At 43.2% G+C, this 22,449-nt stretch overlaps 1 protein-coding gene across 1 annotated transcript in view; it reads left to right on the top strand.

The window, feature by feature from the left end:
* LOC310780822 (monocarboxylate transporter 12-B-like) overlaps positions 1-22,449 on the top strand; it is a gene marked incomplete at both ends in the record, with an annotated part of 210,061 nt that overhangs the window by 92,669 nt on the left and 94,943 nt on the right. The window contains one exon of the mRNA XM_083641319.1: positions 728-987. Within this exon, the coding sequence (XP_083497445.1) occupies positions 728-987 (260 nt within the window). The remainder of the gene's footprint in view (positions 1-727; positions 988-22,449) is intronic.

Below are 22,449 nucleotides of genomic sequence, written 5' to 3'. Positions count from 1 at the left end.
AAGCACAGCGGGCCAACACGCCCACAATTAGGGCTTTGCGCGCCGCTATTCCAGCGCAAAACAGGCGCTAACAGAAAATTACCGCCGTTGCGAAGATAGGGCCCTAGATGTCATAACACCATAAACCACTGATTCCCAATCTTTTTCATGTCATGGACCTCAAAATCAGTCCACATTATAGACACATAATTACATTATAGACACATTATATATATATATATATGGCCAATAACCAATAACCCAAAATAATATATGTAGCCTATATGCTTGTCATTTCTACCTTTTCCATTGAACATGGTTGTTGTTCTGCTGGGAAATGGCACCATCTCTGTTGTTTTTACGGCTGGAAACCCATAGTTACACATCTGGAACAACAGGGGTGTGATTTTTATTGACAGATATGATTTAGTCTGTATTGTAGGTAGAGTGATCACAGAGGAACATTGATCAAAACAGTAATTCTGCTACATTGTCTAATTGTGTTAACATCTTGTAAATGAAAGAATGTTGAAGTTTTAACAATTCATCAATTTGCATCAAAAGGTTAGTGGTAACTTTGTGAGGCAGCTCAATTTGCGAACTCATGATCGTGCGAGAAATCCATCTTGTGGCGCTACTTGCTGCATTCTACTGCATGTAGTACACCGACTGTCGGCAAGTACCTCATACAACCCCACATAAAAAAACACAACTATCTCTTTAATACTTGGTGCTTGTCCCCTGGCAGGTGTCTGAAGTCACACCGGACAGCGTGTTATGCCTTCTCTGTGGGGATGGAGGGTGTGTGCTGCCTCTTCACACCACTGCTGCGATCCTTCCCACTGCTCGTGCCGTTCGCCGTGCTGTACGGCTACTTTGACGGTGCCTATGTGGCGCTCATCCCCGTGGTGACGTCTGACGTGGTCGGAGCGCCGCATCTCTCCTCGGCGCTGGGCGTTGTCTACTTCCTCCACGCCATCCCCTACCTGCTCAGCCCGCCTATCGGAGGTGAGGGGGAAGGGGGGGGGGACTACAGTGACAATGTGACGAGGGAAAAGTGCGATGGAGTAAAGTGGGGGAGAATAAAGTGGGATAACGTTTGAGTGAGCTAAATTGCTGTTGAATAAATTCACATTAAAAATTCTGTGAGTTTGTTATTATGATGGCCTAATTATAGATCTTATTAATTGGCTCTCGTTAACTGCACCCAGAAAAAAGGAGGGGAACCCTCAATGAAACAAAATGACTCAAAGAACCAAAGGCAAGACAGACTTTAGGCCTTGACACCAAGAGCGACGCCAAAACAAGACAGACTTTAGGCCGTTACACCAAGAGCGACGCCAATATACAGCAAGACAGACTTTAGTTTTTTTTTTTACTGTAGGTAGCTTCTGCCAGAGGGTTTTTTTGAGGATTCTGGCTCATCTTTCAAGACCCGAGGATTCTTTTCTGCTAAGATTTTGTGAACACAAAATATCTCAAAATAACTAATAGAATGTGTGCTTTCTCTGTCTAAAAGAGTTAGTTTGTAGAGTTAGTAGTTATGTAGGTATTAGCACTTGAATACAGCATGGTTTCAGCATCTGAAAATTTAAGCTGAGATAAATAGCTTTTTGTGAAATTCGATAGAACAGTCACTTTAACCATTCATTTTTGGCATCAGTAAGACGTCAGACATCTAAACAATAGTTTTGAACAGTAATTTCCTCCATAACAGCAGGAAACCCCCCTCTCATTCAAACTCCTCCCTCCGTGTGTGTTCTTCTCGTTCTTCTTGGCTGCAGCGGGGGTGTCACAAGCGAGTTTCTGCTGGCTGCTGCTGCTCCTGTCTGCTGGCGGCCGCTGGGCAAGTCTGGATGGGCTCGCTCGTTTCTTGGGGTTTCGGTTGAGAGCTTTGATGAAGCTTTTGCGATTCTGGTCTTATTTATGCTGCGTGTTTCAAAGCGTGTTGCACCCATAATCTATTATGCAAATTTGCAATCCCCCACCGCCAGCAACCAGCGCGAAAACGAAAGCGTTTTCGCCAATCCATTTTACAGTATGAGAATGGTTTCATCGCGCGTTCCCCTGCAGTTTTGGCTGGCTTTTCTAGTCTGGAGAGCACTGTCGCCACTTAGTGGGTCGGTGGAATGGGTTGTACACGTTCGGTGGCTCCCATATTTATATAGAAGATGTAAAAGGGTTAGATGCACATCCCACCGTCAAATTTTTTTTTTTTTTTTTGACGTATTAACACGTCATTGGCAGTCAACCGTTGGATTTTTTTTTACCTATTAACACGTCATTGGCAGTGAACGTGTTAAATAAAATGCATGGTATTCATGATATTCTTAAAATGGTTGAATAGTGACACCTGTAGGGCACTGATGGAGCAGCATGCAGACAGAGTCTGTGCCAGTGCAGTGCCATTAACGTTAACTCATAAAAGTCACTTGAAAACGGCAACCTGGACAATTCATCGGTCAGATCAGCCTCGAGATGCCCAGGAAGGATTCTGGATGAATTATCGGACATTATTGTGGCTGCCACAAACATGCCATTGGCATGTTTGGTCGTGTTTTGGCTTGCATTGGCTGCGGGGAAATTGATAAGGATATTCACGTTAGCGTGAGCCAGGAACTACCCTGCTTCCCCTGTAGTAATGCCTGGAGTTGACCAAACTGAACAATCAAACAATGTTTCATAAGCATAACAGTAACGTTAGGCATATTTACGACCGTTATATTAATTATCCACACAAGACGGTAACGTTATTAGTGGAGCTCGGTGGTAATTTCTATAAATGTAAATCAATATTAGTTAGCCGTGGCAAGCCCTGGTCCTACCCGTAGCAGAATACTGCGCCCCAGCCTGGAGCAGAAGTCCACATGTGAACAAGGTAGATACTGTCATCAACAGCGCCCTCCGCATAGTTACTGGTTGTCTGAAACCCACCCCTGTGTCCTACCTGCCAGTCCAAGCTGGAATCGCCCCAGCCAGTCTTCGACGGGATGCAGCTACCCTCGCCCTGGCAAGAAAAGCCCAGAAGCACGACTGGCACATCCTGCACAAAGCCACAACAACACCGGCACCACCATGCAGGCTCAAGTCTCGCCATCCCTACAACAAGGCAGCACAAGATATGCTACATTCCATCCCTGAGGACTTGTCCAGAGACGCCTGGCTGGCAGCATCGTGGGAACAGAAGTGGGAGACGGCTGGGCCCTCCCGCATTCAAAAATACATCCGGGACCCAGGAGGCGGTGTAAAAGGAGAAGACATGCCACGCCATCTATGGACCCTACTGAACCGTCTGCGCTCTGGCGTCGGACGCTTCAAGTCATCCCTGAAGAAGTGGGGCCTATCGGACAGTGCGGCATGCGAGTGTGGCGAGCCTGAACAGACTGCCGAGCACATAATCACCAGCTGCCCCCTATACAGCCCACCCTCAGAAGCCGGCCTCTTCGACTTAGGACCGGAGACGAGGGCGTGGCTGCATGACACTGAGTTGGCCATCTGACGATACACGAAAGAAGAAGAAGAAGCCGTGATTAGCATCAAGCTAACGTTATACTAATGTGCAGTCCCACTGCAGCTAACTGCAGTCTGAGGCAGAGCCTTCTGGGGACTGCCCCCTAGTCCGACACCTCACAAGACCGAATTTGGGTTAGGGTCTGGGGGAGGTTAGGTTTAGGCGTGGGGGTGGGGGTGGGAGAGGTTAGGTTTTGGGTTAGGGTCTGGGGGAGGTTAGGTTTAGGGTTAGTGAAAAACGGGGAATATAGAACCCGGGGAACATAGAACCCGGGGAACATAGACATGATCCCCTGTCCAATGCCTCTTTTTTCGGACTCGTGAGTTGTCGGACTCGTGAGGTATCGGACTCGTGCCATGGCACCAGCCTTCTCCCCCCGTACCGTCTAATAGTTGACCAAACAAACTGTAACCCAGTAGAGAATTGGGTTCATAAGTGTTTTATTTATTATTTTTATTATTATTTTCTGATTATTAGAACTGTGCTTCAAGTTATTCTCTTCAGATTTAGTTTTATTTACTTATAATAGTGTCACCCAAGTCACTCTGTGTAGACTGGGTTTACATGCATGTCATGACATGTCAGTCATCCTGTCCAGATCACGTTTTAGAGGCTGACCTAGGTAATGCAGCCTTCTGATAGAGTGGAACAATTACAGGATACGCCCCTATTAGCTGCTGCCGTGGTGACGACACACCCCCTCAGATCAGAGCACAGCCGCACATTCCACAGAGAGAACAGCAAAGCGAACGAGTTATCTCAGTCAGAAAATGAGTGAATTAAATCAAAATGAACGTCATTGAAATCTATCAACACTTCGAGTGTACCATCACAGGGCACATGTGTAAGCAGAAGAGTTGGATTGACGACGATGTACGGGAGGTTGAGTTACTTTTCAAGAGACCGTCTTGATCAGAGAGGGGAACAGAAGACCTGTGTGCCAGGAGTTATAGGCAACTTTTGGCGAGCGTCTTGGCTAGGTTTTTTCAGATCCCTGGAAATTGATCGGATGTTGGATTTGGATTCTTCCTGACGAGGAAGTGGCAAGCCAACCCTTGAACCTGACCATCTCCTTATCCAAGGAGTTGGACCCCAATCACCCCGAGGATTCAGCCCGCTTTACTCTCACCAGTGTGGTAGGCCGTGGAACCGCACTAGATAGTGTGACATTGATGACACGAAGTGCACTTAAACTTGACTGACTAAACCGATATTGACTTGACTTAATGCACTCTACTACTCAAAGGAACTGCACTTGGAAAGGAACTGAAGGAACTTTGAGTTTTTTTTTCTTAAAGGGACATTGCCACATTTTTGTTTCTAGGTTTTGGGCCCTAGGTTAAAGCATCTTGTGTGCTATTAGGAAGCCGGCTTAGGTAGGAAGGGATTGTAAATCTTTTTCCTATTTTTAGGGGTTCAAGCCCTGAAGGGGCTGAAACCCTATTGTTTTTGTGCTGGTTTATTATTCTTCTTCCTGTTGTTCATCTGCCCCGACGCAAATTCCCGTGAGTTGGTAAATGGTAGAGACCTGAAATTTGGCCCAATGACAGATATTAGGTGCTAGTTTCTGCATTTGCCTCAAGGACCCTTAAGGTCCGTCTGGAAAAATTTTGAGATATTTGGAAAAGTTTGGAAAACACATTTTTGACATCTCCTCCTAGACCGTTGGACAGATTTGCACCAAAATCGCCAGGAAGCATCTATGGAGCAAGCTCTACAATCATGATTTTTGGATTTTTGAAATCTACTTCAGTTTCGGAGATATTGATCGTTAAATTTGTGAGAGGGCGTGGCCTCACAGCTAAATTGTCATAACTTCATGACCGATTAAGGAATCTTCACGAAACTTGCTGGAGATCTTCGGAGACCATCCCAGACCATGTGTGTCAAATTTTGTGCAATTCGACCAAACGGGGGCGCCAGAAATGCCAGAAATGGGCGTGGCCTAACACACAAAAGGCCGTTACTCCGCACCTGTTTGTCCAATGATCACGAAACCTGGCAGATATATCAAGGAGGATGTCCTAGACAAAATCAGAAGTTTTGTCACCATTTGTGAAAGTGGGCGGGGTCTATGGTGTAAGCATGTAATAGTGGTAAATCAAGTCCAGTCGCATAATCGGCTGCAAACTTCTCAGCCTCATCTGGAATGGCATTTCTAACATGCTATTTTGCGATTTGAGGAAAAGGGGGGCCGCAGATGCTAAAAGTGGGCGTGGCCTAACAAAATATGCCGTAACTTCACACCCCTTTGTAACTCCCAGGCTGTTTCTCCAATTTTCAAGCAACTTTTTTCCACACGTTCACCCGAACGTGCTCTACGAATTTGCCTCAAGGACTATTAGGTGTTCAATTTGCTTGAGGCTTGAAACCCTTCCATTGCCGCTTGCGGCTATATTTTCATTTCATCATTTCATTTTGTTATTTCCCTACAATATATATATCAAATCAAACGTACCTGTGGCTTCAGTCGCTTATGTTGTATGTGTCAATTATTCTATCAAGTATTTCATTATATTCCTCCCAGAGTAGAACCTGCAATACTGGTCCATACCTTATAAGCTCATTATCTGTTCTATAATCCTAATTTAGCTATACATACAGAGAGACGGTTACAAACTAAACAATGTACCATAATAAGCATAACAGACAGTAACGTTAGGCATATTTACGACTGTTACATTCATGATCAACACAAGACGGTAACGTTATTAGTGGGGCTGTTGGTAATTTCTAGAAATATAGCTAAATCTATTAGTTAGCCGGTATAGCATCAAGCTAATGTTACAATAATGTGCAGTCTCACTGCAGCGAACTGCAGTCAGAGCCTTCTTCCCCAGTACCATATAATAGTTGACCAAACTGAACAGGCGAACAATATTCCATAAGCATAACCATAACGTTAGGCATATTTACATTCATTATCAACACAAGACGGTAACGTTATTAGTGGGGCTGGGTGGTCATTTCTATAAATATAGCTAAATCTATTAGTATAGCATCAAGCTAACGTTATAATAGGCAGTCTCACCACCGCAGCTAACTGCAGTCAAACAATAATGTTCCATGACCATAAGCATAACTGTAGTAATGTTAGGCATATTTGTTGCATTGTTGCATTACTTCACACAAGACGGTAATGTTAGCGGAGTTTCTGACCAGGTGGTAAATCCATTAGCAAGCAGCTAACGTTATCTGGCCAAAACCACATTACAAGCAGCAAAGTCCCTCCATGAACCGAAAACACACAACCCTGACTGTAGCTGTCCCCCGATGTCGGTCACATTCCTGCTGTCTGGCCAGACGGGCATCACTAGATGAATATTTATTTATTTTTGTGTGTGTGGACTTTTTGCTGTAGTCTGTGTTGTTGTTTGCTTTTGCTGGCAGCTAGCGACGAACGTAACGTTAGCCACTTCCTGTTAGCAGTCTTCTTCGTTGGTATTTCCGCCGGAGCCATGAGGACGAGAAGCAGACTCGTGAATGCGCAGAACATCACATCCGCCAAATTTGCCGGGAAAGTATAACCCGTGGCCAGCATGAAAATCCTGCAATATCTTTGCAATGGGTGAACGCAGAGAGACGCGGCTTGTTTTTTAAGTTACGGAACAGCGCATTCACTCATTGGTAATAGAAAACACGTTGTGAACATTTATTTTCCCGGCCAAACTTACGGATAGGACCTTTAATCTGCACAGACATCTTTCAGCATTCGTCAGTGAATTCCTCAATGTTGTCCTTTGTTAATCAGGGAGCTAGCTGCATTAGCTAAAGCAGTCAGACCATGTCAGAAAGACGACAGTCCCTGAGAGTGGGAGGAGGAAACAAATAATCTCGTGGCTACTCCGATGTAAACAAAAGCCGAATAGCCAATCGAAACTCTGTATGCAAATACAAGAGTGGGCCTTTGTTCGCCTTGTTTGCAGGTACTAAAACAACGAGTTTTATTGAACAAGATTAGCATATTTAATGACCCCAGAACGTCTTCATTTTATATGGAATGGATAGTTCAAATAAGCTATGGTGTACTACTGTAAAAAATTAAAATGTTTTTTTTCTTCAAGAAATAGACTTTAGATCCCCCTAGTGGAAAACTGAAACACCCGAGTTGCGGTCCCTAGCGCCAGGAAGTGTCGCATATACAAGACATATTTAGGCTGTTACACACCGAGAGCAACGTCAATATACAAGACAGACCTTAGGCCGTTACACACCAAGAGCGACGCCAATATACAGTACAGAATTGTGAGGCAAATTTTGACCCATCTGTCAATCACAGTAACAGATGTGTACATGCCGGAAGCAAATTTCTGAAGAAACAACCTTGGTCCAAACAATATCGCTCAGCAAAACTCTGCCGTTGGTATGCACGGTTGCTAATCAATTGCATGAAAGGAAGAAAAAATGCTCCTGGTGTCTAGACAGATGACATTAAAAAAGAAAGAACTTAGAACTTATATGTTATTATTCAATAATACACAGAGCCTACTTGATAATGTTCAGGTAGAGGACTGACCATCAACCTTTGATCGCACTGTGCTAACACAAACATCGCCACATCTTAATCATCACAAAGTAATGACTGACTGTCTTATGTAATGGGCGCCACATCATCAGCTGGCCAGGCACAGCTCAGTGATGGGCTCATCTGTCAATCAATGTCCCACTCCAGAGCAAAGGGCATGCTGGGTATCTGAGCTGGAATCCAGGCGAAAGCGGATCGGACTGACTGTAAATCCTAAAGGTCAGCAGTTGCTTCCATTATTTCAGCAGCCAGACACGTTTAGAACAGAAATGCATGCCAGGTGATGCTGCTGGAGACGAGGCGGTTGTTATCGTATGGAAGGAGATCAGTGCCAGAAGCCATTGTATTTTAATTGCATACATTTCAATTAGTCATGCCCACACTAAACGATTGAATTCAAAAACATATATATATATATATATTATTTAAAGGTCCTATCCGTAAGTTATAACTATTACTGACACCGGTGGCCGTTAGAGTAACTGCAGGCAGTGTGTGAATGAGCTGGCGCGCGTGCACCATACTCGCACGCGCCCAAGCAGCTGCCTGGCAACAGCAGACTGTGTTGGTTGCATTGTAACATTACAGGATAATTCCTGTTTTTTACACCCCAGACCTTATTTCCAGCTTAAAATATGATGTTTTACTCACCCAAATAACTTTGGTGTCATTCTGATCCCCCTAGAAGATATTCAGATCCGAGTGGAGTCCTGGAACTGGCCAAAACGGGCGTAAACAGGGCATACATCGTCCACACTGTAAATAACGTATTTTCTGTCACATCGCGGTTCATTATGGTTTATTATATAATTATGAGAACATGAATTAACTATGAAACGAAGCTCCATGCTGCCGACAGCCTGCTCTGTTTGCTCTCCGAGTGTCTGTCACATAGATAACACCTCCCGCTTTATCGCCCGCTGCTGTTTGTAATCGATATATGGCCTTATTCCATACGAGTGGCAATTGAATTGAATCCTCCATAATCTTGAAATCAGATCATATCTATATGCTAAGCTAGGCTGTTAAGGTACACAACAAAACAGACAGAGTCAACTCTGACCTGCTTTGGATGTGCTTATGTACTTCTTCTATGGTTTTCTCTTCTTCTGTTACCAAACATAAGCGCTTCTCACTGCTTCTTCTAAAGCACATCCAGGGCAGGTCAGAGTTGACTATTTATACATATCATTAAAGAGTCACCTTCTGATATTTAAGTAGCACAAATGCTGATAGGCTATTGTTGCATAAACCATTGTCGGCGCCATGGATTTTACCAATAATTTGCTCAAACAAATTAATACAGTTTGATATTCTCATGCATACAGAATTGCCATACAGACACACAGCCATATAGTCAAGCAACACATAGCCTAATAAATAACCAACACTAGAAAAGTGAGATCTCCACCTGGACCGTGTTTTCCCCCAAGCTGACCCATAGACCATGTGAGTGACGAGACATCGCCTGAATGCAATGTGTTAGTGAGTGTTGTCATACTGAGATGCTATTGTAAATCATATATTGATTATCTTTATATTTGTCTTTATTGTTTATTTGAGCAGGGGCAGTACACAATAAACATATTGCACCAGAGATAGCTAAGAGCTAATTTGCATCTGTAGTCCCTGGGTGCACAGAGTCCTGTGTGCACATAGTACATATCAAATACAGGAAAAAAAAATCCTTGTGTCTAAACAATCAATATACATGGTACAAAAAAATGATAATACTTACTATTAGTAATATATAACACAGTAAAATATAACACATAGGTAGATATCAATCATGGCCGTAGCTAGCTATGAGGACGGGGAGGTCCGGACCTCCCCTAATATTTCAGAGAAAAAAATAAAACAATCTGCATGGAAAAGCATGAAAAACACGGGATCTCTTTTATTTTGAAACGAAAGGCAGGTCAGGCAGGAAGTCATCTGACGCCGCGTCCGCGGTAACTTGATTCTGAGAGAGCAGCAGCATGGTGGTGAGTGATGACTCTCTGTCTGCCTGGCGAGATAATTGAAGGTGAGCGAGCTGCGAGACAGTGAGCGAGTGAACGACAGACAGTGAGTGACACTGACAGATTTTTTAGCAACAACCAAGAAAGTAAGTGTCTAGTCTGTCTCTTAAGTAATGTTACCTGTGTGACACGTTGGGATGCTACTGGCTAATCATGCATGATGCCAATTGCCAAGCTCCCGAAGTCAGGTATGCAGGTGGCTATATGCATGGTTTCAGTTTCATGACCCAATAAGTAACAAAAAGAGGTGGTGTAAAGTTAAAAACAACATAATATATTTTATTTTATTTTTCAATCGTTCCTATCAGGAATAAATAAATGTCCCTCTGTATGTTTTTTTTATTATCGATGATGACTTTGTGTGTTGTGTACGGCTTGGGTTGTGTACCTGTGTTTGTAGGTGTCATTTTGATATGAATTTGGCTAAAACAGTTTGTGTTTGTTAGTTACAATTATGTTGACAGGAGAGCTGAGCAGGTGGTGACATGAAAGAGAATATACTGAATAATGACATCACAACAGTATAATACTAATGTTGATTTAAAATGATATATTACTCTAAATATGGCTAAAAAAGGGGAAAAAAAAACCTCAAATTTTTTTCCGCCTCCCCTTGCTGGACCTCCCCTACTTCGGAACCCTGGCTACGGCCCTGATAGCAATCCCCTAAGATCACATATTGGTAAATGAGGAGATGATCAGAAATAAATACACAATGTCAGAACACAACAACATGAGACCACACTAATGCATATAGGTGGCCACAGGACTGACCCTCTCTCAGCCACTTCTTGACAGAGGACTTAAAACCTTTGAAAGTACTGCAGCCTTTAATGACTACTGGCAGGGTGTTGCACAGCACGCCCGCTTTGACTGTGAATGCAGATAGACTGAATTTGTCACAAATTTGTTGAAGGGGGGGGGGGGGGGTGTGGGGGGGGGGGAAAGGCCGTGGAAGATCCTATACAACAAACTGACATTTGCCATCAGCAGGAAATTCTCGAATGTTAGAAAGTTACATTTCTTGATAATGTTACAGTAATGATAGCTGGCTGCGTCATTGTTTTATTGGCCTGGGACCACGTAGTGGCACAATAAGACAGATGTGATAAAATGAAAGAATGAAGATACAGTTTCACCCCATCAGTGATTATATGATTATATATGTATTATATATTATATGTTATATATATATGATTATATATACAGAGGTCTGCAGAGTTGGGGGGAGGTGGCGTTGCCTTTTCCCGCGGTGTGCCGCTTTGATGAAAACAATTAGGCTGCAGTAATATTTATTAGACGCTAGGTGGCAGCATATCACCTGAATCTGCTGAATCACCTGAGAAACGATACACTGTGTGACCACAACACGGTTAAAATGGCAGAGTGGCGCTGTCCACTATTTCTGTTCATTGACTCAACAGGAAGTGCCTGGAGTGAACCAAAGAAGAAGAAGGCTGTCTAACGTTAATACCGGTAAATAAATAAATAAATAAATAATAGTATGTTATGCCACGCAGCGCTGTGGAAATAGGCTACAGTGTGTACTCATCCATCAAATTTGTAACACAACAGTGAAGGTAAGACATAATTTCTGCTTATGGTAGTAGCCTAACAGAAATAAGATGATGTATGGGCTTGTTATTATTATCTCCGCCAGGAGATTATGAGATTGTCGCCTACAGCAGGCCTGTGTTAGCTAACGTTAGCATCATACGCTAACATTAGGGAGTTTGCTAAGGCTTGCCATGCCACCGTTAGATAACTGCAACTGAATGTGTAACATTAACAGTGATTAACCCCATGGTACCGCTAATCGTTTCCTCAAGGAACATGGTTCTGTGCTGTTGGTAGGCTATTTGGTAGCCTATCTGATGCCTGTAGTCTGCTTATGGAGGGTAGTAGCCATAAAGTGAAGTGGCTAGCGAACATGGCTAATGGGAGCTAAATCTAAGTCCCGTGTAAACCATAATATCTGTGTCGTTTTAACTTTGATTGCATTTTTTTTCCACCAGATTAAAGAAAACATTTAGGCCTATGTGATATTGACTGATGCGCGGTCATGCATCATGGTGTAGCTACAGTAACGCTAATCAATCTACAGTAGATAGCTCTGTTTTGGACTGGAGCTGCATATGGAGCTAGCTTGTCGTCTGAGCCATGCTGTTTTTCAATCACGGAATTAGGAAAACTAACGCGCACATTACATTAAAAAAACACATCAGTCAACATCACACAGGGTCTTTTCTTTAATCTGGTGGCAGCATTTTTCAGTAAAACGTGAAACGACGACAGATAATGGTTTATAGTGGGACTTAACATAGGTTCCATAAAGATCAGGTTGTTTGTAAACAAACTGCTTCGGTTGCTAACAGAAAGAAGATGATGTATGGGCTTGTTATTATTTTGTAGGTAGTAATAATAATAATAATTTAATTTATTTTTCAGTAAATCACAGCATCGTACAGCTCCATGTTCAACTGAGCAGAAGCAGCTGAGTCAGACAGCATGACATGATTGCTACAGACATCCATCAAGAACCTACTTCATGAACATGACGGAGGAAAAGTATGAAGACCTCAAATTCAAGTTGCCATTCTTGTCATCAGCTCAATCCATTCCTTAAAACCACATGGGCTCAATGGAGAGAATTTTCATGGAAGAACCTTATCAGATTTTTTTATTACTCCAATAAGAAAATATTTACAGAACGATAGACCAGAATCCGGTAATTGCTGGAGAAAATGCAATAATTCAATGGCTGATCACTATCACATATTTTGGAAATGCCCAGCAATCCAAGATTACTGGTTAAAAATAATCTCAGAGATCAAATTAATACTGGGTTTTGAATAGCTGAAAGTGAAGCCAGAAAGGCACCTTTTCAAGTATTTTCAACTTAGAAGTTTTATTTTGACACGACTTAACAATTCTGTACAACAACCTCCTATGTCCACACTAGAAATATTAAGTAGAAAGTCAGGTTGCAAGCACACTCGAAAATATTTAAAAACTCACTGGGTGCAGGGCAAGCACGAGATATGAACAAGAGAAAAGCCAGCACTCCAAATGTCTTTTTGTTGATTTATTTCCTCATGTACCTGGGCAGCAGCAACGAACGTTTCAGTCAAAGACCAACGCTGAGGAAGGCCCATGTGTATTTTCACATTGAATGTATTATATATTATACATGCATGTCTCATTCCATTTTTTCTCTCTATTTTTCGCTCTATTCTTCTCTCTCTCTCTGAAGCTGATTGGAACAAGTAACCGAACAACATAACTTAACACAAAGCTAACTATTAAAAAACTAAGAATTGATCTGTAACACCCATCATGATGACCTGAATGTTTTTTTTTTTTTGTGAGTTTGCATTTGTAAAACTGTCACTCATGTGGAGAAATGTTGGAAAATGATGCACTCTGTTCTAAAACAAAAACCTTAAAAATAAAGTTACAAAAAAAACACATGGGCTACATTATTTCCAGTGTCAATATTACACCCTGTTGTGGCCAACCAGCCTCTTCTGTTCAATAAAATCATGTTTCACTGATGGAATGCCATGCAGATTAGTCACCGTTTGTTCAAATTGTCCTACTGTAGCCTATATCTTATTGTTAGGCTATTTTACTTATATGGGAAACAGGGGAAATCCAGTTTGTGTATAGAAAACGCGTCACGTTGAAAACCTGTTCTAAAACAAAAACCTTCTCAGTGTCTGCAGGGTGGCAGGGTGAATTAGCAAAACAAAGGACTGGGGGGAAGGGCATTGCTATTCACAATGTTCAAAGCAGCTATCAGCTGAAGCTCACCGGATAAAAAAGCTTTCCATAGGGCAGCAGAGAGAAGGATCTAGCACTCAAAAAATGTCCTTTGAGGGTTTTATTCCTGTTTCAAACACTGCAACAACGTACGCGTTTCAGCAAGAACCACTATAGACTGTTAATTAACAGCATACATATTAACAGAGGTTATGTGGCTGCAATTTAATTTAGCAGCAGTACCTGTTTTATATTTCATTCATTCACACTGTTGAGCCTTTCTTTAAGCTCAGTGATATGATATTGCAGTGTTTCAGATCAAATGATTGCCTTCTGTTCTGTCAATGAGTATTGTTTGTTTCAACTTTTATTCTTGAAAATGCTCTCGTCTGGTCCCAGCATGGCAAGTAGGCTACAGTACAGTAGCTTGGAGGGTGGAGCACTTTGTCTCACTGAAGGCTCGTCAGCAAGGGAGGGTTGTCCTGAAAAACAACAACAAAATAATATATGTGATTAGGGTTGCGAGGGTGCGATGTCAACCAAATAGCCATTGCGGTGGTATTTATGAATTCATTAATTGGTTTATGAAGTAGCTGCGATAGGCTACTGTTTGGCTGCGACGCTGCACGTTCACAACCTGACAGCTGATCTCTGCATGAGAGACACCACTGGATAGGCTACTAATAAGTACAGTCAAGCGGCTGAACTAAGCACTATATCACTACCAGTAATATTGAAAGGCCAAAACAAATAACGTTAACGATACAGATCCTGACCAACAACGTGTGTGTTGCTGGCAGAAAACAGGGAGAATTACTGGCGGATAACGTTAGTTATCGTGTGGCTTTGAACCTAACGCTATTGAAGAGAGATAAACACAGCAGCAGGATGTAATGGAAGCGACTTCATGCAAATAGGCGAGTTGAATTCACAGTTGAAGACCTGTTCATTACTCACATTGGGTTGAAAACAGGAAATAATGTGAAAAACATTTTCCACAACACAAATTACTTCTGCTGAATCTGCTAGTCCGCCTCCCCAGTCTGAACTGCACTGACACTGTAGGCTACTTAGGGCGCGCTTGTTCAACAACGCTTGCACCTCCCACGAGCGTTACGTTGAGTGGAATTGGCCTTTTTTACGATTAAATCTGCAAATTTGTAATTCAAACAGGTAATTAATCACGATGGTCCGATGAGGAAGGCTCAGAGGTCCGCCTCCCCTCCGCTATACTGCTTCTCTAACATACTTGGGTGCGTTCGTTTAATGCCGCCCGCACGTCCCCCTCGCGTCACGTTGACCAGTTTGCCTTTTTTATTATTCAATCAGAGCATTTTGGTAAAGAAACCGCGTGCAATGTTGTTATGGTCAAACTTCCCCCACTTCACTATATCATGCAGTATTTGCGAGGGGTTTATATACACCCCATGGCTGTATGTGTAAAAAGTTATAGCTTTCTGGGAAATATCCAAACAGCTGGTGTTTGAACATTAACCTTAACATGAATTGAAACTCACTCACCTTGAATTATTGTAACGTTACAAGTCACTCTGTCTTTGAGGTGCTTCAAAGATGGAAATGTTTGGAACGAACGCACAGGTGACTTCCGCCTGTAGAGACTGCTCACACGTGCCACCTGGCGGCTCTTTTGCGCACTGCAGCTGCTGGTGAAGAAAAATACTCCGGGAAGCCGCGGCAGGCCACGGGAGGCCACGGGAGGCCGCTGCAACGCCGCAGCGTTGGGCCCTCCCAGTTCTGCAGACCACTGTAACAACACCACACTCCATCCGGTTCCGAGCAGCGCACTCCCAAAGTTTGAAGTAAATTGGACGAATGTTTCTCGAGATAAACTGCTTTTTGTGTTGCCAGTAGGTGGCGCTGTCAAATTGCATGAAATTCAGCACTGCACTATGTCGAGTTCCCAGCAGCACACTCCGCAAGTTTGAAGTAAATTGGATGAACAGTTCTCAAGATAAACCACTTTTTGTGTTGCCAGTAGGTGGCGCTGGGCTGAATTGCACGAAATTTGGCACTGCACTGTGTCAAGTTCCCATCAGCGCACTCTCCAAATTTGAAGTCGACGGACGAACGGTTGTTGAGATAAGTTGTTGAGATAAACGATTTTTTTTTGTTGCCAGTAGGTTGTGCTATGCCAAATTAGACGAAAACAGGTCACTGCACTCCGTCATGTAGGCTACTCCTTAGCACACTCCAAAAGTTTGAAGTTGATCCGACCAACGGTATGCGAAGGCAAAGCTAGAGGAGAGGAGGAACACATAGACAGACTATGGAGAGCCGGGACTGCCGTATCAACAAATAAATGAATAAATGTATAAATGAGCAGATAAATACATATATATGTATCATAAATATATGTAGAAATAAATGTAGATGACATAAATGTATATATATGTGTATTTTCCTATTTTTGTACGTTTTATATATTTATTTAATGATTTATTTGTGTATTTATACATTTATACATTTATTTATACATTTATACATTTATTTATACATTTATACATTTATTTATACATTTATACATTTATACATTTATTTATACATTTATACATTTATTTATACATTTATACATTTATTTATGGCATTTATTTATGTCTGTTTTATTTTATTTCTGTCTGTTTTATTTACCTCCCATTTATTTCTGTGCCTATTTAGTGATGTCTCCTTTGTATTTAGTGATGCGTCCTTGCTTCCTTTCCTTTTCTGTATGCATTTCTGCCTACTCAATGCAAATTAGGGGGGCGGCCCTGTGCATTTATGACTGCTCAATGCAGATTAGGGGGCTGGCTGTCATGGGCTCAAGTCTTTGCCTATTGGCTCGAATGCACATTGTCCTATCTGCTCCAAACTTGTCATGCATGATAAGTGTCCATGCCTGAAGATATCTGCACATCAATATCCATTTACACTCATAGCGCCACCTACTGGCAACAGTAAATGACATGTTTTACACTTACATGAACTGCTCAGAGTGGGTTGAACACATCCACCTCGGATGTGGTCAGAAAATCCTTTACCACCCAATGCAGCTTCATTTTGACGATTATGAGTGCTCATTGACTGGCGTGGGCGTGGCGCCATGGCGAATGTTGATGTTTCGCCATCACACAGGAAGTTGGAGTAACTTCATTGTAGATTGTCCAATCTGCTCCAAACTTGTCATGCATGATAACTGTACATGCCTGAACACATCTAGATGTCAATATCCATTTATAGTCATAGCGCCCCCTACTGGCAACACAGAAAGTGCTTTGTAACTTGGCCCTACATGCTCACACGTGCACCAAACTTCACATGTTTGATGAGCATCCCAGCCTGAAGACATCTAGATGACCATTTCGAGTGATAGGCAGAGCACCCCCTACTGGCCACGCAGAAAGCGGTTTGTAACTCGGCCGTACATGGTCACACCCGCAACAAACTTCACATGTTTCATGAGCATCCCAGACTTCAGACATGTACATGCCAATATAGCATTATAGGCAGAGCGCCTCCTACTGGCAACACATGAAGTTGATTGTAACTCAACTGAACGTTGTCCTATCTGCTCCAAACTTGTCGTGCATGATAAGTGTCCATGCCTGAAGATATCTGCAGATCAATATTCAGTGATAGTTACAGCGCCACCTACTGGCAAAAGGAAATGACACAAGTTTTACACGTACATGAACTGCTCATAGTGGATTGACCACATCCACCTCAGATGTGGTCAGAAAAGCCTCAAGCTCTCGATTAACCTTCATTGTGAGGATTATGGGTAAGACATTGATATGTCAATATCCATTTATAGTCATAGCACCCCCTACTGCCAACACATAAATCATTTTGTAACTCGGCAGTACATGGTCGCCCGCGCACCAAAATACACATGTTTGATGACCATCCCAGCCTGAAGACATCTAGATGAACATTTTGAGTGATAGGCAGAGCGCCCCCTTCTGGCCACACAGGGAGTTGGAGTAACTCCATTGTAGATTGTCCAATCTGCTCCAAACTTGTCATGCATGATCAGTGTACATACCTGAAGACATCTAGATGTCAACATCCATTTATAGTCATAGCGCCCCCTACTGCCAACACAGACAGTGGTTTGTAACCCGGCCCTACATGCTCACACGCGCACCAAACGTCACATGTTTGATGAACATCCCAGCCTGAAGACATCTATAGGACCATTTGGAGTTAGTGGCAGAGCGCCCCCTACTGACCACACAGGAAGTTAGAATAACTCCATTGTAGATTGTCCAATCTGCTCCAAACTTGTCATGCATGATAAGTGTCCATGCCTCAAGCCATCTATATGTCAATATCCATTTATAGTCATAGCGCCCCCTACTGGCAACAAAGAAAGTGGTTTGTAACTTGGCCCTACATGCTCACACGCGCACCAAACGTCACATGTTTGATGAGCATCCCAGCCTGAAGACATCTATAGGACCATTTGGAGTTAGAGGTAGAGCGCCCCCTACTGGCCACAGAGGAAGTTAGAGTAACTCCATTGTAGATTGTCCAATCTGCTCCAAACTTGTCATGCATGATAAGTGTCCATGCCTCAAGCCATCTATATGTCAATATCCATTTATAGTCATAGTGCCCCCTACTGGCAACAAAGAAAGTGGTTTGTAACTTGGCCCTACATGCTCACACGTGCACCAACTTCACATGTTTGATGAGCATCCCAGCCTGAAGACATCTAGATGACCATTTGGAGTTATAGGCAGAGCGCCCCCTACTGGCCACACAGGAAGTTGGAGTAACTTTATTGTAGATTGTCCAATCTGCTCCAAACATGTCATGCATGATAAGTGTCCATGCCTGTACACATCTATATGTCAATATCCATTTATAGTCATAGCGCCCCCTACTGGCAACACAGAAAGTGGTTTGTAACTTGGCCCTACATGCTCACACGCGCACCAAACTTCACATGTTTGATGAGCATCCCAGCCTGAAGACATCTAGATGACCATTTGGAGTTAGAGGCAGAGCGCCCCCTACTGGCCACACAGGAAGTTAGAGTAACTCCATTGTAGATTGTCCAATCTGCTCCAAACTTGTCATGCATGATAAGTGAACATGCCTCAAGCCATTTATATGTCAATATCCATTTATAGTCATAGCGCCCCCTACTGGCAACACAGAAAGTGGTTTGTAACTTGGCCCTACATGCTCACACGCGCACCAAACGTCACATGTTTGATGAGCATCCCAGCCTGAAGACATCTATAGGACCATTTGGAGTTAGAGGTAGAGCGCCCCCTACTGGCCACTAGGGCTGGGTATCGAGTTTCGATACTTACTTGGCACCGAAATGGAAACATCAATACTAAGGGGTATCGAAGTCTACCTTGTCAATCGATACCAATTTTCGATACCAAAACAAAACAGCGTCATTGAGCCTATAAGCATGCGACATGCTTGCACGCCGCGCTCTAATACGGCTGGTGATTGGCTGTCATGTAGAGGCATGCAGGAAACGTTACGCCCACTTTAGCCGGTGTGTTTGTTGTGAGCCAGGCATGCGGTGCGGATATAGTATACAAGAAGTTAGCCACTCAAGCTACTCCTATCCTGGAGTACCATATGGCGAAGATGATGAAAAGCAGGAAAAGAAACAGAAACAACACGGACTGGTTTCCACAGACAAGAGAAATAATTGAGAGGTGGGTCAGCTTACCGCAAGTTAGCGGTTATCAGATCCCTCAGTCTGACAAATCCATGCATCTGGCTGTGAGTTGTAGCTAGCAGATCGTTTAATTAATTGCCGCCGTAACGTTATGCGCAAGCGGGCATTGTGTATTTTTAGCAACTCGTTAACAAACGCTGATGTCATGATAGTTTGTTGAATGTAAATGCGATTCATTTATATTGATTGGCTAGTCAGTGAATGCATGAAGTGGAGCTGTCTCGTCAGATTTGACAAGAATGACGTTCTGTTGCAGCAGTGAGCATTAAACACTGATCTGCAACGCTAGCGTTAATGTTTAATTAATTAGCGTTAACGTTATGTGCAAACGGGCAGTTATCGCCCATTATGTATTTTTAGTAACTCGTTAACAAACGCTGATGTCATGATAGTTTGATAGGCTAGTCAATGCTCAACTAGTCTTCCATGCATGAAGTGGAGCCATCTCATCAGTTTGGACAAGAATAGAGTTCTGTTGCATTATAGGCAGAGCGCCCCCTATCGGCAACACAGGGAGTTGATTGTAACTCGACTGAACGTTGTCCTATCTGCTCCGAACCCTGACGCACGGCGGGAGCGAGGGCCCACGACGCTGCCTGCAGCTTTAATTAGGGCCCGAGCACTGGCATGGTCGGTTGGCAAAGGCCCTATTGTATTCCAAAGGATTATTATTAGGGGTCAAGCACGAAGTGCATGGATCCCTATTGTAATTGTTCCGATTATTAGGGGTCCAAGCACAAAGTGCGTGGATCCCTATTGTATCTGTTCTGATTATTTTTTTATTTTTTTTATTCTTCTCCGGTAAAACTGTATGTACAGCTGTTATGTGACCAGCCACCCTCCTCCTCCTCTTCTTCTCTCTCTCTGATCTCATCTACTCTCTCTCTCTCCCCCTCCCTCTGGGGTTTCTGCTCTAATCACCTGAGCAGGAACACCTGGAGTTGATCAGCCCTGGTTAAGGTTAAATGGAGGCTGGAGTAGAGAGCAGGCAGATCTCTCTCTGACCCACACAGCCCACAGCAGCTCCTGGAGAGGAATCTCTCCTCTCCAGTGGTAACTTTCCTTTGTTATTTTAGTTTAGGCTGGAGTCCCCGGTAGTCCTGTTTTCGGTTTAGTTATAGTTTAACTTTTCTTGTTTATAGGTTTATACTGGCTTCAATGACCCAAAGGGGTTGGCCCAGGCCCTTTTGCTGAGTTTGGCCGGATCTCCAGTCTGTTTGGTTTGTAGCCTATTATTTGTGACTTTGAATATTTTTGGGTTTATTTAAATAAATATTATTTACAAATTTGCAACCTTGTCTGGCGTCCTTAATATGTTTTGGTCTTCTGTTGAGCCATTTGTTGACATACTTTGAAGGCCGTAACAACAGCAGAAACTGTAATGCTCAGCATAGCCAGACTGGGCACATAGATTGGAAATGTGCCTCACTACTCAGAAACAAAAAATGACCAATACCGGCCAGATGGTGGCACTATAACAGACCATTTCGCGTTATGCTCCATATCTTCTGAACCGTGTGTCCTATACTCAAAATTTCACTTCTAAGGGATTCCTTGGATCAATATGCATCTATCTATATAGGCCGCGCCCATTTACGTGTGCCTAGATTTTCCGCCATTTTGAATTTGATCAAAAACCTACTTTTGTGAACTCCTCCTAGACCGTTTGGCCAAATCACACAGTTTTGAAATCATAAATCTTTTAATGAAACACACCCCGACTCTAAATTGCCCACAACTCATTAACTGGTCAATTACAACTACTGCTGCTACTACTGCTACCAGTCCCACTACTACCAACACTACTATTCCTACTACTGCTACTACTACTACTGCTTGGAAACCGTGAGGTCACCGGATCTCAACCAAACTTTGTTTACTTGTGCACATACCAACTCTGAATAAATGTGCCTTATTTTTTGTTTATTATGTCTCATATATCCCCCATGTCACCGGATGCTTGGACCCCGCACGCCGCTTGCGGCTATATTCTTATTATACTTACACTTTGCGCGCATTTTCGAGGGCCTAAACATGCACAAAATGTGGCCAAACTTTGCACATCCGTCAAGGTTTTTGGCCAGGGGCGTGGCTAAATGCCTCCATAGCGCCTCCTACAATCTATAAACGGAATAGCCCTCGCGCTAAGTTTCCCCTACAGCTACGAAAATTGCAGGGCACATGTATAATGGCCAGACTAAGGGAAAAGTCTCCAGGATCCACACCCAACCGGAAGTCAGCCATTTTGAATTTACTGTGCAATATTTCAGACATTTCACCCATTTCCAGGGGTCAGACTTTAACGAACTCCTCCTAAGGGGTTCATCAGATCACCCTCAAACTTGCACAGCAGATAGAAGAGACCCCAATGATGAAAAGCTATTAAAAGTTTGCATTTACCATGGACGGCGTGGGCGTGGCTACGCGCCGAAGATCGATGTCTCGCCATGACACACAAAGTCGCTGTCACTCGAATGCACATTGTCCTATCTGCTCCAAACTTGTCATGCATGATAACTGTCCATGCCTGAAGACATCTATATGTCAATAACCATTTACAGTCATAGCGCCACCTACTGGCAACAGGAAATTACATGTTTTTTCACTTACATGAACTGCTCAGAGTGGGTTGAACACATCCACCTCGGATGTGGTCAGAAAATCCTTTACCACCCAATGCAGCTTCATTGTGATGATTATGAGTGCTCATTGACCGGCGTGGGCGTGGCGCCATGGCGAACGTTGATGTTTCACCGTCACACAGGAAGTTGGAGTAACTCTATTGGAGATTGTCCAATCTCTGCCAAACTGCACGTGCTTCATACGTGTCCCAGCCTGAAGACATCTATATGTCAATATCCATTTAGAGTCATAGCGCCCCCTACTGGCAACTAGGGGGCACTCTGCCTATCACTCCACATGGTCATGTAGATGTGTTCAGGCT

The sequence above is a fragment of the Poromitra crassiceps genome (assembly GCF_964638095.1).
Source record: "Poromitra crassiceps genome assembly, chromosome: 8".
NCBI lineage: Eukaryota > Metazoa > Chordata > Actinopteri > Beryciformes > Melamphaidae > Poromitra > Poromitra crassiceps.
This window is presented reverse-complemented; position numbering and strand designations above follow the sequence as displayed.